The 16,850-nt window shown below is 47.9% G+C and overlaps 6 protein-coding genes across 6 annotated transcripts; 4 read left to right on the plus strand and 2 right to left on the minus strand.

Annotated features, from left to right (window-relative positions):
• Positions 1 to 833: 833 nt before the first annotated feature.
• HETIRDRAFT_49154 (uncharacterized protein) lies at positions 834 to 1,211 on the plus strand (the record flags this gene model as incomplete). The annotated part of the gene is made up of 1 exon (XM_009549643.1): positions 834 to 1,211. A coding segment is annotated over one exon (378 nt), but the record flags the coding sequence as incomplete, so codon positions are not given.
• Positions 1,212 to 2,682: 1,471 nt separating this feature from the next.
• Positions 2,683 to 3,585, minus strand: HETIRDRAFT_117063 (uncharacterized protein; the record flags this gene model as incomplete). The annotated part of the gene is made up of 1 exon (XM_009550184.1): positions 2,683 to 3,585. The coding sequence occupies one exon, from the start codon at positions 3,583 to 3,585 to the stop codon at positions 2,683 to 2,685; it is 903 nt and encodes a 300-aa protein (XP_009548479.1).
• A 2,125-nt stretch (positions 3,586 to 5,710) lies between these two features.
• HETIRDRAFT_322564 (uncharacterized protein) lies at positions 5,711 to 5,965 on the plus strand (the record flags this gene model as incomplete). The annotated part of the gene is made up of 1 exon (XM_009550185.1): positions 5,711 to 5,965. A coding segment is annotated over one exon (255 nt), but the record flags the coding sequence as incomplete, so codon positions are not given.
• A 1,679-nt stretch (positions 5,966 to 7,644) lies between these two features.
• On the minus strand, positions 7,645 to 8,532 carry HETIRDRAFT_419576 (uncharacterized protein; the record flags this gene model as incomplete). Its single annotated transcript, XM_009550186.1, has 1 exon — positions 7,645 to 8,532. The coding sequence occupies one exon, from the start codon at positions 8,530 to 8,532 to the stop codon at positions 7,645 to 7,647; it is 888 nt and encodes a 295-aa protein (XP_009548481.1).
• Positions 8,533 to 13,329: 4,797 nt separating this feature from the next.
• HETIRDRAFT_322563 (uncharacterized protein) lies at positions 13,330 to 13,701 on the plus strand (the record flags this gene model as incomplete). The annotated part of the gene is made up of 3 exons (XM_009550187.1): positions 13,330 to 13,452; positions 13,515 to 13,554; positions 13,631 to 13,701. The coding sequence occupies 3 exons, from the start codon at positions 13,330 to 13,332 to the stop codon at positions 13,699 to 13,701; spliced, it is 234 nt and encodes a 77-aa protein (XP_009548482.1).
• A 647-nt stretch (positions 13,702 to 14,348) lies between these two features.
• On the plus strand, positions 14,349 to 16,549 carry HETIRDRAFT_11198 (amino acid transporter; the record flags this gene model as incomplete). The annotated part of the gene is made up of 13 exons (XM_009549603.1): positions 14,349 to 14,423; positions 14,479 to 14,525; positions 14,576 to 14,630; positions 14,686 to 14,766; positions 14,826 to 14,892; positions 14,949 to 15,072; positions 15,127 to 15,228; positions 15,291 to 15,382; positions 15,445 to 15,507; positions 15,587 to 15,694; positions 15,750 to 15,891; positions 15,951 to 16,269; positions 16,343 to 16,549. Coding segments are annotated over 13 exons (1,482 nt in total), but the record flags the coding sequence as incomplete, so codon positions are not given.
• Between the last annotated feature and the right edge of the window lie 301 nt (positions 16,550 to 16,850).

Consider the following 16,850-nt stretch of genomic DNA (forward strand, 5'->3'; position numbering starts at 1 on the left):
GTGCCAAGCCCTAGCAAACAGAGAAGATAAGAAGATAGGTGAGATGTTCATATAAGTTCCAAAGGTGATAAGGTACAAGTTAATCAGTGATGGTGAAATCCCAAATATTTGGGATCTATCACCTGAGTGTGGGTAGCAGGAACAGGCATTAGAGAACCAATAAAAATAAAGAAAAAGTAACAAACAACTAGGGTGGCCAAGTAATAGTGCAAGATCATGTTTGACCAACGATGCAGAATTTAGGATGATAAGCGATAAGGACTGACTATCTCATGAAGCATATTGGCTGACATAGAATACTAGCTCTGATCTTGTAAACACCTATCATAAAACTCCTATATGGTCATGGTAAGTATGTGAATTGTGGATAAACTGACCCAAGTGCTGCCAAACATTCTTTAGTGGGTTGCAGTCAGTTGGGTAGGGACTAACCATGTTCAGTGTAAGTTAGCATCTTTGGTACTTGTCTAGCACTGTTTAGTATATCCCTAAAGCTTCCCGAATACTTTTCTCAGACCCTAATATAGGTACATGCTTATTAGTGCCAAGCCTATGTATCCGGAGAGAATGCACTTGTACATTAGAAGAAGTTTGAGGTTAGCCAAGAAGAGATCCAGAGGCTTATAGGGAAGATGAAGTAGATAAAACAAGAAGCACTCCTTTAAGAGCTAAGCAAAGGGAGCAAATAAGAGGAATTGGATATGGATTTTTAAATTGGCCTATGTCCTTACAATAGGCCTATCCAGAACTCCCTTGTAAAAACAGCTGTACAACTTATAAAATTCAATCAAAAATCATCTATATGTATAAATGTATGATTAAAACACAGAAGAGAAACCACTGAAGCAAAGATATTAATTGACTCAGGAGCAAAAGAACTCCTTATTGGCAAACAATTTTGCCAAAAACAAAAAATACCACTCCAAAAAATTGACAGATTTATTCCAGTATTTAATATAGATGGCATGGCCAATGAAGGAGGAAAAATCACAGACAAAACATGCCTGCTGATAAGGATGACAAATGATAAAGGAGACTACCACAATAAACAGTGTGAACTACTTGTTACTAACCTAGAAAGAGAAAATGTCATCTTGGAGACAGGCTGGCTATATGAGCATAATCTACAAATCGATTGGGTAAAAAACTGCCTTATGTTCTCTTCATGCACAGCAATGTGTATAGTAAGCCAATCCAAATTCACAATATAGGCACAACTTTTCCTATGGCAAAGAAGCATGGAGACAATTGGATACTCAAAAATAGAAGACAAACCTGAAGGAGAAAAAGAAGATGAAACCTTCTTCTCCAAATTCTATGAAGAATGGTACAACCAAGACCCTTTTGAAATGCACCCACTCAAAGCAATCCATATTAGATCTACCCATAGCAAATCACAAGAGCTGGCAGAGATAGCAAACAAAAAAAAGGACACCCAATTCATATGGACTAAGGAGTGCAACAAGGTGTTTGAAACCCTCAAACAGTGCTTTACATCAGCACCAGTACTTACTTATCCTGATAGCAATTGCCTATTCCGCCTTGAAACTAGTGCTTTGGACTTCACATCAAGCACCATTCTATTATAGGAAATCCCGGGATGATGGCTGGCACCTAGTAGCTTACCTATCCAAATCATGTAATTCTGTAGAACAGAACTACGACATCTTCAACAAAGAACTATTAGCCATAATACACACTGATGAGCATGCACCCATGCCAGGGTCTAAGGGAGATATTTGGGAAGCTTTGAAAAGATAACAAATAGCACTAGACAAGTACCAAAGATGCTGGCTTACACCAAACATAGTTGGTTCCCACCCAACCAACCACAACTGACTGAAGGATGTTTGGCAGTACTTGGGTCAGTTTGCCCACACTTCACATACATCTGGAAAAACACCCCCTTGTATTAGCTCCAGATTATATCTAATACTGTCTAAAAGTATCTAAAAGTGTTAATAGTATCTAAAAGTGTCTAATTTCCTAATTAGGAGCAACACATTGTGAGCATTGGATTGGTTTCTAATTTCATGATATTAGCACTAATTGTCATGAACGGCTGCTCGGGACAAGAGGATCCTAGGCCACAAATAATACGAGAGGATTAGAGAGGATGATCAGGACTGATCAAACTAATGTCTCAGAATCAGAGAAGACTGTGTGAATAGCAGTTCTTAGATTGGACAGAAGTGGATAGCCTAGGGCTTCCACACTGCGCCGTAGTATCTATAAATATGTACAAGCAGATGCACGGACCAAGTATCAGTGGAGCAGGAACGCGAGGTGTAGTCGGGAGAAAGGTCCTATGAGTCCTTATCAAGAAGGTGAGAAAGTAGGTAAGCATAGGTGAAGCGTTTCGTAACATTACCCCCTCCTCTAGGCCGTCAGTGCCAGAGACGGTAGGTAACAGTCCAAGAAAAACATAAGCAATGCACAAGAGTCATGTCATACAAAATAATATTTAGGGCACAAATTCTCACTGCCCACAGTCGAGTCATGACGCGATAGCCCTTGAGTACGGATGTCATGATACCCCACCTCATTACCAACCATGCGGGGACTGCGTCTTAGAGCTGAGTCCCTCTTCTCATCATGGCAGTGGGTACCGGCCCAACGGATTTGAACCGTCGTCTGCCCTGGCAGTTTTACGTCATACCGGACGGAGGCGTCTGTCGCTCTCTAAGCTCCACGAGGGCGGAGTACAACGGGCGCGGTATCGGATTCGCTAGAGTCGTACTCAGTGAAGGGAAGAGGAGGTCGGGTTCGTGTCGAGGAGCGGATGAGGCCGAGACGTGCGGGGATGATGTGATAACGGGGGGAGACTTGTGCAAACCGATATACGTCTCGCTCTCTGTCGGTCCTTGTGGGGTAAGTCCCCGGCATCGGGTGAAGCGGAGCGCCATTTGAGGCCGAAGACAAGGCACGAGATACCACAGCCGTGGTAGGCATGTGATACTCGGTGGAAGGGGTAGGGTCGTCAGCAGGGTGAAAGGAATCTCGAAGGTTCTGCAAGCCCATGAGTTTTTGTTGCCCTGCATTGATACGGGCAATGATCGTGCCCTCTCTGATCTGCAAGGCTCGCTGTGCATGTCGAACAAAACTTCTTTCTTCTTCCAGGATTTCCAACGCTCGCTGAATCTCCGGTCTAGTCGGTCCTGACACGAACTCTGTGTTAGGCGTCCCCTCGATAAGTCCCATCATGTACGCAACGGGGGTCGTGAGATAGGTTTCCCTATCCGGGAAGATGACGCCTTCGTTAGCTTCACGGATCAAAGGGGGCGGTGAGGGAGAGGACGAAGGGGATGTGGATATATCTATGACGGGGGATCCAGGGATTTGCGCCACAGCTGCTTCTTCTGCCGCGTCAGTGTCGACTTGAGCCTGATACCTCCTTGCTGCTTCCTCTCTTCGATACTCTTGTCCCCTTGCACTGAGCATGGGAGTGTCTTCGTTACGGAGTATAGCCTCGAAGTCTCCTGCTTCTGACACGGTGGGGGAGCAGAGGTGACTGGGGAGCGACGTTCGTTTGTCGATGAGGGTGTCGTCAGCAGAGGAGAGGTAGGGAGATTCGTTGGAGGACATGTCTTGTCGAAGGTGGGTCAGAAAGGAGTGGTTGAAGTGCTGGGGGAATTACAAGGATCGAATTCGGGTTTTTATATGTTTCATGCTTCCGTGGTTCTATGTTTACGAGGGCTTCTCGTAGAGGCAAAGCGTTACGTCTTTGGTCGAATGCTTCCAAAAGTTCTTTGGCATTCCCCAGGTTTGCCCTAGTGATCCACTCGTCCGCCGAACTGGGGTCCCCTTTCCAATGTACTAAGTATTGGTATCCCCGTCCTCGTTTCCTCTTGTCGAGAATATCTTCCACTTCGTATTCCTCTTGTCCTTCGATCAGGTCAGGTGGTGGCTGTTCGAAGTTGGGGCTGTGGGCTATTGTTTCTCTATATGGTGTAAATAGGGAGGCATGGAACACGGGGTGTATCTTCCATGTCGGCGGGAGTTTTAATCGGTACGTAACTGGCCCTAGCTTCTCTTCTATTTGGAACGGTCCATGTAGTTTAGGGGCTAATTTGTCCTTTGGGTGTGTAGTGGTAATATTTTTTCCTGAGAGCCAAACTTTCTGTCCTGCTTCTAGTTTGACTTCGTTCTCGGTGGTTTTTCTTTTCATTAGTTCTGCCGCAACTTCCAGGCTGGCCTTTGTTTCTTTTCGAAGCTGTTCTAGTCTTTCTAGCCTCAGTTCCACTCTGGGGATGTCGGACCTTGGTGTGATTTGGGGTACGAAGGTCGGGTTGTAGCCGTACATGAGTTCAAATGGTGACTGATGTGTGGCTGAGTGTTCCCTTACGTTGTGTGCAAATTCGGCGTATGGCAGTAGCTCCGGCCAGTTCGTCTGTTCGTAGTTGCAGAACGCTCGCAAGTATTGTTCTAGTTCTTGATTTACTCTTTCTGTTTCGCCGTCTGTTTCGGGATGGTAGGCGGTTGATAACGCTGTCGTGACTCCTAGCTTCTTCCATAGTTCTCTTATAAATCGAGCGGCAAATTGTGGGCCTCTGTCGGAGATGATCTTTTGTGGGAGTCCAAATCTTCTCCAGACATTCTTCATGTAGAGGTCGGCCGTTCCTTCGGCATCTATGGTTTTGTCGCACGGGGTGTAGACGACTCCTTTGGTACTTCTGTCGACTGTTACGTGTATTGCGTTATAGGATCCGGCTTGTGGAAGATCCGTGATAAAGTCCATTGTGACTGTCTGCCAGGGTCCTTCTGGTATCTCGTTAGGAATGAGTGGGGTGCGTGTGGGGTGCGTGATATTCTTGGTGTATTGACACGTTGCACATCCTGTTACGTATTCTTTTATGACTGTGGACATTCCTGGCCACCAGAAGTTATCGGACACTAGGACATAGGTCTTCCATCTTCCCGGGTGTCCCGCGGCTGGTGAATCGTGGTACATCTTTGTGATTTGTCGTTTAAGTCCATCGTCTGGTGGAACGTATATTTTTCCTCTGTGCCAGATAAGATCATCTTCGTAATTCCATTCCTGTAGGCCTTTTGAGAGTGCTCTGGGTCCTGATGCTTTGATAAGTTCCATTGCGTCTGTTACTTCTTTATCTTTGGCTGTGACTTCTTTTAGCTTTCGTCTCAGCTAGCTATCAAGCATTTCGACTGTTCCTCGTCCTGTTACACTCTTTACGAATATTTGAGGTTGTAGTAGTACTCGATTTTCGTTGTCGAGTTTTACCCCCTCTTTCAGGTCTGGACGCCTGGACAGAGCATCGGGCCAGTGGGTAATGCCTGGCTTGTGGACGAGGGTGAAATCGAAACGGGAGAGGAAGAGTGACCAGCGTGCTTGGCGGCGGGAGAGAGTTCTTGCCGTGGAGAAGTACAGGAGGTTTTTGTGGTCAGACCAGATCTCGAACGGGTGTCGTGCTCCTTCAAGGTATACGCGTCAGTGATCAAGGGCGTGTATGACAGCAAGTAGTTCTTTATCGAAGATGTCGTAATTTCGCTCGGCCGCATTGAAGGACTTGGACAGGTAAGCGACGGGATGCCACCCGTCGTTTGGCGTTTCTTGCGATAGGATGGCTCCTGAGGCAAAATCTGACGCATCAGTTTCAAGACGGAATGGGCGATTGCCGTCCGGGTAAACAAGGACGGGAGTCGTCATGAAACAGTGCTTTAGTCGTTCAAATGCTTCGTTCCTCTCGGGGGTCCACTCGAATGGGACGTCTTTCTTCGTAAGGTCGTTAAGGGGTCGAGCCGTAGCGGCGAAGTCTTTGATGAACCTGCGATAGAAGTTTCCAAAGCCCAGGAAGGATTGTACTTCCTTCAGGTTCTTCGGAGTTGGCCAGGCGGCGATTCCATCAACCTTGACGGGGTCCATAGATATATTGTCCGCGGAGATGATGAATCCGAGGTATTCGACCGTGTCTGTTTCGAAAGTGCATTTGGAGGGTTTCAAGAATAGGTCGTTATCCAGGAGTATCTGCATGACCTGGGTTGTCACACGTCGGTGTTCTTCGATGGTTTTCGTGAATACTAGAATGTCATCCATATAAACCGCCAGGACTTGTGCTACGATGAGATCATGGAAGATGATGTTCATCATTGTTTGGAAGGTGGCGGGTGAATTGCATAGACCGAAGAACATTACGAGGCATTCAAACAAGCCGAATTTGGTCATGAAGGCCGTTTTCCATTCGTCGCCTTCCGCTATGCGGATGTTGTTGTACCCCCATTTTACGTCAAACTTGGAAAAGATCCTCGCCTTCGATTTGGCGATGGTTCTTATTACGTCGTCAATTAGGGGCAGTGGGTATTTATTCTTTATAGTCCATTCATTCAGTTTTCGGTAATCTTGAACCGGTCGTAAGCTTCCTTCCTTCTTTTTTACAAAGAAAAAGGGTGACGCTTGCGGGGATTTAGATATCCGGATGGTTCCTCGCTTTAGATGCTCTTGGAGCATCTCGTGTAGCTGGTCCTCTTCTTCTTCTGTTAGTGGATATAGTTTATATCCCATCGGTTCCCATCCTGGTTTCATATCGATTTTATGGTCCCATTGTGAATGTTCTGGGAGTTGCTGTGAAGCTTCTTGGCTAAAGATCTTGGCAAATCATTTAAGAATGTATGCTGGAACTATTTCTTCGATAGGTCGTTCCGTTTTTGCTTTGTTCGCCTTTTCTGCCAGTTGTTGCGACTTGTTTCCGATGGAACCGATGTGAATTGCTTCGAGGGGATGTACTTCTAGTGGATTCTGGTAGTACCATTCCTCGTAGAATTCGGAGAAGAAGGTATCTTTGATTTCATCTCCTTCCGGGTCATCTTCTATTCTGGAGTACCCGATCGTTCTGTTTTTTCTTTGCTGGGTAGGTACTAGTGCTTTTATGGTAAACTTAGGCCGGCTGACTAGGCATGTGGTGGCACAATTTGAAAATGTAAGACTGTTTTTTACCCAGTTAATTTGTGGGTTATGTTCATGCAGCCAGTCTGTTCCCAGGATCACGTTTTCGCCTCCTAGGTTAGCGGCTAGTAGTTCGCATTGTTCATCGTGGTAGTCGCCTTCTTCGTTTGTTATCCTCATAAGCACGCAGGCTTTGTCGGTGATTTTTCCTCCGTCGTTGGCTGTTCCGTCTACGTTAAACACAGGGAGAGGGTTGTCGATTTTCTGCGTTGGTATATTGTTATTTAAGCAGAATTGTTTGTCAATGAGGAGTCCTTCTGCTCCTGAATCGATCAATACTCGGGCTTCGGTGGTTCCTTTTCTGTGTTTTAGGTGCACGTTTATTCGCATAGACGATTTCTGGTTGGATTTCGTGAGCCGTACAAATGTTTTTACAGGAGGGTCTGGGACAGGTCTACGGTACACCGGAGCCATAGGCCTATTTAAAAATCCGATTCTTTCTTCTTGCTTATCTCGCTCAACTCCTGAAGGAGTGCTTCCTGTTCGTCCCATCTCATCTTCCCGATGACCCTTTGGATCTCTTCTCGGCTAATCTCAGGCTCCGTCTCACATACAGGCGCATCCGGTCCGGGTGCGTGGGCCTGGCGAGCTGCGAGTCGGGCTTGGAACGGGTTAGTCGTCGCTACGCCTCTACTTTGCGCCGAAGCGCCTCCCTGAGTACCGCCTGAAGCTCCTGCCGAGAACGTTCAGCCATAGCCGCTTCCTCCGCCTCCCATCCTTCTGCCGGTCTGAGTCGAGCGGTTCCCCACCGTTCCACTACCCTGTTGAACATATCTAGCTGACCCTTCATATATCCTAGACGAACCCCTGACAGGGCATTGGTTTGCCATATGTCCTTTCTGTCGACAGTAAAAGCACCCACCCTCCATCCTGAGGCGATTGCGTTCTTCGTCCGTGAGGGTTGTCCGGACTGAGTCTACAGCCATAGGGATGACAGAGTTGTTCATGGAGGATGGGGCATTGGATGAGTTGTAGCGGAAAGGGTTGCTGGATCGAACAGCAGCGGAGGGTATGGAGCTTTTTATGCTCTGCAGCTCTCTCCACTGATTATCGAACCTTCGGGTGTATTTTACCCAATCGTCCATTGTTGTCGGCATGTCCAGGAGTCTGTAAATTTGTTTGAGGATCTCCAGGTGTATGGCGCGACGGAAGTAGTCGACGGTGGATTCGAGATCGAATCCACTTTCTCCTGCCGTCATGAGGTAGTCCGTGACGAACTCGTCTGCTGATCGCTTTCCCATTCTCATTGTGAATAGTTTTTGTCTTGCCTTCTGTTCGAGACTTTCATCTTTGAATGCGGCGGCCAGTTCTTTCAGGAAGTCCTTGAACGTTCCCCATGTTTTTCTTGTCTCTGTTGCCTTGTATTCTCGGAGTTCCCTATCGAAGTAGTATTTCTGGGCAAAGAGTGATGCCGTTCCTTCTCTTATATACGATAGCACCATCAGGGTTTTGTCCTTATCGGTGTCGTATTTGGTCGGGTTGGTAAGGATGTACATATGACATTCGTAAATCCATTCCCAATATTTCGACCTCGTGCCATCGAAGTCTTTCGGTTTGTTTCCTTTGTCCGACATCTTGTCTTTGTCGTCTGTGGTTCCGGTGGTTGGTAAAGGGTTCGGTTGTGGGTTTGGATTGGGGTTTGGTTGGCTCGGTCCTGCTATAGGTTCCGGGTCTTCTTCGTCAACCGGGGTTAACACTCCTGCGGGAATTGGGGTTTCTTCGATATCCTCCTTGGGGATGTCGACTGGTGATAGGATGGGTTTTGTGCGAGTGGGGGAATCAACGGTTCTGAGGGGTGCCTTCCTGTCTTCCCAGGGTACTAGCGGGGCGTCAACTGTTTTTCCGCTGTTCTGTCCCCCTACGTAAACCCAGTTTCCCTTGGATGTTCTTCTGATCGGTTGTCCGAAATGGACAAATGTGTCGGAGTGTTTCAAGTAGTCGGTTCCGTGTGGAACTCGCCCTACGCTTCTTCCTGAACCTTTGGAAGTCGTCTTGTTGGATCAAAGAGCCCGCGCTAGTCTCGACCTGATCAAGGTTCGAGGGTCAAGGCAACAGCAGCTCTTCCTAGCCGGGTACGGTATTTCTGCTTCTGGTATAGTACTGTACGTAACGTCGAGTGCAGTTGTTTCGGTCGTACTTCCACTGGGTTAATTACCAGATAGAAGTATTCTACAACCTGAAACGACCCACACTGAAGTGGAATCGTCCAACCGTTCGCTCGAAGTGTATAGTAACTACTACGGTCGACGGACGCTTGTCTTTTGGGACTGCCTAGCGCCGTATGTATCTAGCCGGTGTTCTGCTGCAAAGAAAAGGGTGGAGTAGGATTGTGTGTGGAGAGGCTATCCAGATGTCACGAACGGCTGTTCGGGACGAGAGGATCCTAGGCCACAAATAATACGAGAGGATTAGAGAGGATGATCAGGACTGATCAAACTAATGTCTCAGAATCAGAGAAGACTGTGTGAACAGCAGTTCTTAGATTGGACAGAAGTGGATAGCCTAGGGCTTCCACACTGCGCCGTAGTATCTATAAATATGTACAAGCAGATGCACAGACCAAGTATCAGTGGAGCAGGAACGCGAGGTGTAGTCGGGAGAAAGGTCCTATGAGTCCTTATCAAGAAGGTGAAAAAGTAGGTAAGCATAGGTGAAGCGTTTCGTAACACTAATTCTATACTAAAAAGTCTTTAATTATTAGTAGAAAATAGTAAGTACTACTGCTCTATCAGTGAGAAGGTAAAGATGTGGCATATTCTATACTATTTTAGCATATTATTCTCCTTTATATATGCCTATACCATTATCTTGTAGCTCTTTTGCTGACTTTCCAGCTGCTTTTATAAGGGATATAGAAAGAGAGAAATGTGCATTGATGCCCCCAGCCACTTTATTGGCAGCTTGGCAGCTGCCACAAGAGGCTATAAAGACCTAGGTACCTTGGCCTTGCACACAAGATTATTAAAGTTGTCATTGTTAGCCAATGCCTGCTACTAGTCATTATAGGACACAATATGTGGGTTGGACTTAGGGATATGCTATATGCAGCCTTATAGACCTTGTTTATCAGTATAGTGGCTAATACTGTCTTGTGTAGCACACAATCATCATCACTATTGATATTACAATTTTTAGCACTATTTATATTGTTCATTGCCTTGTTATACAGAAGATGCTCAAACTTGGTGTTTTCCTCTAGCTATTAGGCTGTGGAAAAGACAGTCATATTGGTATATGGTGCTAGAATGGTATATTTGCCTACCATATAGGAAATATATGCATTAAGCATATTAAGATCACCTCCAACAATCTTGTGCTTATTTATATATAGGCATGCCATACATATACTCTTGTCCCCATCCTCTACCTCACTAGTGGCTATTTGGAAAACCCCTCTCTCTTATTGGATCTTGATTATTCATAATCATGTTTTTGATCAAATTTGCAAATTCAGGTAGCATTGTCTATACTAGTAGAGTCCCATTGAATATTATACTCAATCATAGTTTTATACATTCTCAGTCCAAATTGTGTAAGTGCCATAATTTATTTTTATCCTATACAAAGTGTATTATCAATTTTCCATTGGTTTATTATCTTCTTAGCTAGTGTTTAAACTAAATCCTGAAAGACCTGACTGTGGCTATTTGGAAAACCCCTCTCTCTTATTGGATCTTGATTATTCATAATCATGTTTTTGATCAAATTTGCAAATTCAGGTAGCATTGTCTATACTAGTAGAGTCCCATTGAATATTATACTCAATCATAGTTTTATACATTCTCAGTCCAAATTGTGTAAGTGCCATAATTTATTTTTATCCTATACAAAGTGTATTATCAATTTTCCATTGGTTTATTATCTTCTTAGCTAGTGTTTAAACTAAATCCTGAAAGACCTGACTGTGGCTATTTGGAAAACCCCTCTCTCTTATTGGATCTTGATTATTCATAATCATGTTTTTGATCAAATTTGCAAATTCAGGTAGCATTGTCTATACTAGTAGAGTCCCATTGAATATTATACTCAATCATAGTTTTATACATTCTCAGTCCAAATTGTGTAAGTGCCATAATTTATTTTTATCCTATACAAAGTGTATTATCAATTTTCCATTGGTTTATTATCTTCTTAGCTAGTGTTTAAACTAAATCCTGAAAGACCTGACTTTTTAGGTATTTATTGACCTATTTATTTATAAGATAGAGGAAAGATAAATGTTGAATAAAATCAGAGATGTTGAGGTTGCCTATATTATGTCTACTTATTTAGATTACCAAGTTTATATCTTAGACCTTGTGGCTTAGTGGCTTAGAGCATCTGTCCTGGGGTTGTTGGTTCAACTCTGGCAGAAGGCAAGTTTATTATAAGGTATATTCTGTGTTTAGGTATTCAACTAGTGCTCTAATAGATATGACTCTATAAGAAGGCTATGAGAACTGTGATGCTTGATTTATTATGATTTTTCCGAAATTTCAAGTTATAATCAATCCTAATAATTCCTAATTTAGGAAAATTATGTCTAATTTGAACAGATTTAGGGTGGGGTAAGCAAATAATCTCTAATCCTAATCATTCTTAATTATGCATAAATAGATAGACACTTGCTGTTTTTTGCATTCTAAGTTGGATACCACCCAGAGTTATCTATTGAACTGGTGAAAATAGTTCAATACCTGCTAAACATTAAGATATCCTTAAAGACTATCTACTTTATCTTTTTGAGGATAAAGCAAACAGTGATCCCAACTTTCTCTTGCAAGCTCAAAGATGATCCATTGTCTTTATTCATTGGGGCCTTATAATCCAAATAGCTTAGGGAGCCCCTCTTAGTACATCAGTGTATATAATAAGCCTCTAGCTTAACGGATTCTGCTTACACTCCTATAAGACAAATGTGGGCCCATATTCTCTTACTGCTGCTGCCTACCCCTGCCCATACTTATGATCTCTCTCTACCACTAATGCCAATCTCCACCTACACTTGCATAAGACAAGTGTAGGCCCATATTCTCTTTTGAGCCCCTGTCTATGCCCATACCCTTTTACAGCCATTGCTAGCCTATGCCTATGCCTATACCCTCTCACTTCTACTACTGCCAATCCCTACTCATGCTCATAAAAGACAAGTTCAGACTCACCTCCTTTTGATTCCACCACCTAGGTTCATACTTGTACTCTCCTACTACTATTGTCTACCTCTGCCTATGCTTGTCTTTTATGAGTATGGGCTAACTTGTCTTACCTCACTATTGCTATCTGCCTTTACCACTGCTTATACAAGATAAGTATGGGCCTATCTTGTCTTGTCACTATTGTCTACCTCCTTTACCCATGTATAAGCTCATCTTCTCTTGCCACCACTACCAACCTCTGCCTATACTAGTCTCTTCTATTTCCCCTTACTTTCCTGTTCCTCACTCTCCTTTATTATTTTGGCACTCACTTTATAGAGCAGTAAGGTCTGTAGACAAGAGCATGTAAAGTACCTATTTATAATGTGATTTTCATGAATGTAATTATAAGAGCAAGAGCCAATTCATTGGCAGAAACAGAAGAAATATCCTAGGTGTATTTACTGTTGGTGCTGTCTGTAGAGACTCCCCAGATGAGGAAATCTTCCAAGATTGTCCAGAAGACAGGCATCTCTTAAGACATCTCTAGAAGTGAAGTCCAAAACAAGTAGGGGGTAATCTAGTAATGTCTAGGGAGGCAGCACTAGTTGTAAATCACATCAAGTGAACACTGTCAAACCCCGGACTTACTTTTGGCCTCTCGTGGTCTAGTACAGCTATACAGACCATTTTAGCTACTATACAGACTCCTGATGTAAGTACAGCCCCTTTCCAGTATCAACCAAACCCCCATTTTACCCCTGCCCTTACTGTCTTCTACCTCTTCCGTGCAATCCCATTGCAATCCCACACCTACCATTCTTGCCTGATCCATCCTGTCCGAGGGTTGGGTATCCTCGTACCCCTCTAGAAGCACTGGGGTGTAGCTGGCACCGGCAAGTCAAGTTGTGGCGCAGCCGATGCCTCGAGTCTCACATCCGTGCGAGCCTGTACGAGCGCGCAGCTCGGACTAGCTCAGAACGGAAGAGCAGGCCCTATCTGAGCCAGTCTGAGCACGTTGCGATGAGAAGACGGAAGGCGCAGTGGGAGCGATAAGATATGGGAAGACGAGGTAAGCGCCGAGCGATAGCGATAAAAGGCGGCGAAGGACTATCTTATCAGATCATCTCTCGTCCGCAAAGTGCAACGGAGCCCAACCCAAGTCCAACCTCGCCCGTCTATCGAGTTCCTGAGCCTCTCGTGAAGCCAGCCTAGTACCTATCGTCTATTTTTATCGCAAAGAACACGGCCGCAAGGATGCCCGTCACTACGGAAGCCCTGGATGCGAAGCTGCGGGCGGCGCTGCCGGTCGCGCACCTGGAGATCGTGGACGAGTCGAGCGGGTGCGGGGAGAACTACAACGTGCTGATCGTGAGCGAGGTGCGAGCGACCCACATTTAGGCCGGACCCACTGCTGATCGCGCTCGGCCGCCGGGGCGCAGGCGTTTGAAGGCAAGACGACGCTGGCGAGACATCGCCTAGGTACGCTCCGTGATCGAGCTTGAGTGCTCCCGGGCGGCTCCCGACTGATGCCGTTGTCCTTTTCGTTGGAGCGTAGTGAACGAGCTGCTCAAGACGGAGATCGCGCAGATACACGCGTTCACGCAGGTCTGTCCATCTATGAGTTGAGCTCAGCTCAGACCCGCATGTCATGTACTGATGACGTGGGCTCCGCAGAGAACGATGACACCCAAGCAGTACGAAGCGCAGAAGGCAAAGGGGTAAGGGTCGCGGCGGGGGCCATGGGCGTTCCGGAGCGAGGATGGGATGGGAGCGTATTTGTACGATAGTGGAGGAATGAGACGAGATTAGGTTAAGGGTCGTGTGCATGTGAACGCGTTTCGCACCTCCTCCACCGAGCTCCATGGTCCACCAAGTGCACCAAGGTCCGCCTCGCCGCTCCTCAACGTCGACGCCATCGTCTAGCAACGTTCGCCGACTACACTCCGACTGCTGCTCCACGGCCGAGCGTCTATTGACCAATCTGGATACAGCGCATCCTTATCGCCATTGCAGTAGATAAGTCCGTCGACGCGACGGGCGAGAGCAGAATGAGCGCCCTTCCCGCTCCCCGATAAGCTTGCTTGCCCCTTCAAAACTCGGTTCGTACGAACCCTTCCCCGTCTCTCCCTCCGACTGCCTTTCTGCTCGCCCTGAGCAAGCACGGACTCCCGAGACCACACCCACAGACACCCACCAGCTCCGTTCAGTTGACCATGTCTGACGAAGCCAATCTGAACTACCTCCCGACCGCCCCTGCCCAGAAGACTCAGGTCGAGCAGGCAGATGAGAACCTGCTCGCCGCTCTTGGTTACAAGCAGGAGTTCCGGCGCGCGTTCACTCCTCTCGAGGTTTGTCTCCCCAATTTCACTCCCTCCAGATAACCGTCCCTGATCCACCTCGCAGGTGTTCGGTATCGCGTTCAGTATCATCGGCTTGTTGCCGTCCATTGCGTGAGTTTATTCTCTTTGCCTTCTTCCCATTCCCTCACATGTCCCCTCAGCTCTGTCCTCTTCTACTCGATCCCTAATGGGGGACCGGCCGCCATGGTCTGGGGTGTACGTCTCTCTCTCTCGCACGTCTGATCGTTTCAAAGGTTAAAGTCCTGCACAGTGGGCCGTTGCGAGCTTCTTCATCCTCTTGGTCGGCATGTCCATGGCCGAGCTTGCCTCCGCAGCTCCTACCTCCGGCGGCGTATGTCCCCTCCCTTTCTCATCCCTCTCCGGGCCTGACCACTGTCCGTGCCCCCACAGCTCTATTTCTGGACTCACTCGCTTTCTGCTCCCCGATGGCGCAATCTCCTCGCCTGGATCGTCGGCTGTACGTGGGCTATCCCCTCTTTCATTGACAAACTTCTCCTCACATGCGTTAATCAGACGCAAACACCATCGGCTCCGTTGCGTCCGTCGCGTCCATCGACTGGGGCTGCGCCGTGCAGGTGATGGCTGCCGCGAGTATCGGGTCCAACGAGACCTTCTCGGCGACCAATGCCCAGCTTTAGTGCGCCTTTCTAATTTTCTTGTTCCTTGTAATTCTCACTGACCTGCAATACAGTGGCGTGTATGCTGCGATCCTCCTCTCGCACGCCGTGCTCTGCTGCCTCGGCACTCGCGTCCTAGCCCGCTTACAAAGCCTCTACGTCGTGTTGAACGTCATGTAAGTCCCTCGCGCACGCTTCTTTTAACACAGCTTTTCTCACGTGTACTGCGGTGCGATAGGCTCTGCCTTGCCGTCATCGTCGCGCTCCCCGCTGCCACGCCCAAGGAGTTCCGCAACACTGCCAAGTTCGCGCTCGGGAACTTCACCAACCGTATGTTTTTGTTTCCTTTCTCATCGTCTCCTCTGATTTGTTCACATGCGCGCAAATCTCAGTGTATGATTGGCCCAACGGTTACGCGTTTATCCTCAGCTTCCTCGCCCCACTTTGGACCATCTGTACGCCCTACCCTGTCTCACGAATCGTTCCTGAGGGTGCTAACGGCGCACAACCGTCTGTGTCGTGGTTCGCTTCCAGGCTCCTTTGATTCCAGCGTGCACATCAGCGAAGAAGCGTCCAACGCCGCGACCGCCGTTCCCTACGCGATCGTCTTCGCTATTGCCATTGCAGGCATCCTCGGCTGGGGTGAGCGTCTTGCTCCTCGCTCACAAATCCCACTGATTGAACGTCAATCTCGCAGCCATCAACGTGTCCCTCGCGTTCTGCATGGGCACAGATCTCCAGGCCCTCATGGACGCGCCCCAGCCAATGGCGCAGATCTTGTTCAACAGCTTCGGCCAAAAGGGTACGCTCGCCGTATGGGCGTTTGTCGTCATGGTCCAGTGCGTCCCCCTCTGCCTTCCACCTTCGCGCGTCTGACCATTCTCCCCTTCTCCCACAGGTACATGATGGGCTCCAGCATGGTCCTCGCCGCCTCCCGCCAGTCCTTCGCCTTTGCCCGTGACGGCGCGCTCCCCTTCTCCTCGATCCTGTATCGCATGAACGGCTACACCGGCACGCCCGTCAACACCGTCGGGTTCGTCGTCGCGCTCGCGCTCCTCCTCGGCCTCCTCGTTTTCGCGGGCGCGCAGGCTATCAACGCCGTGTTTGCCATCTCCGTCACCGCGCTGTACATCGCGTACGCGATCCCGATCGCCGCGCGCGTCGTGTGGCGGAAGCAAAACGGCTGGACGCCCGGCGCGTTCTCGCTAGGCGCCTTCGTGAGTCCCCGGCCTCCAGCTCCCCACGAACGATTCCTTTGAACGCTGACGAACGGTCTCGTTTCCCGCGCAGAGCATCCCCGTCGCCGTCGTCGCCGTCTCCTACATGTGCTTTATGACCGTCGTCTTCCTCTTCCCGACGACGCGCGCGACGGACGTGCCCGACATGAACTACACCGTCGTCGTCCTCGGCGGCATCCTCCTGCTCTCCGTCGCGTGGTACTACTGCCCCAAGTACGGCGGCGTGCACTGGTTCACGGGCCCCGTGCCAACTGTCGAGGGCTACGCGGAGCGCACGCCCGGCGAGAAGCGCCCCGACGGCGAGGGCAGCAGCGTTAGCGAGAAAAAGGGCGCGAGCACGCGTGATAGCGTCGTCCCCGCGGACGATTGAGCGGAAGCCTTCGCGGCTGAGAATAAAAAGACACTTGGATATATATACATGTTAATATTACCCCCGCGCGTCGCACATGCCGGCGCATATATTCATCACAAATCGACTTGCTTTCTTGGATTGGAATGCCACTCGCGCGTGTGCATGCCGTGCTGCTCACAAGACCTGTGACTTGAACGCGAAGCCTGCT

This window comes from Heterobasidion irregulare (genome assembly GCF_000320585.1).
Source record: "Heterobasidion irregulare TC 32-1 unplaced genomic scaffold scaffold_07, whole genome shotgun sequence".
In the NCBI taxonomy this organism is placed as follows: Eukaryota; Fungi; Basidiomycota; class Agaricomycetes; order Russulales; family Bondarzewiaceae; genus Heterobasidion; species Heterobasidion irregulare.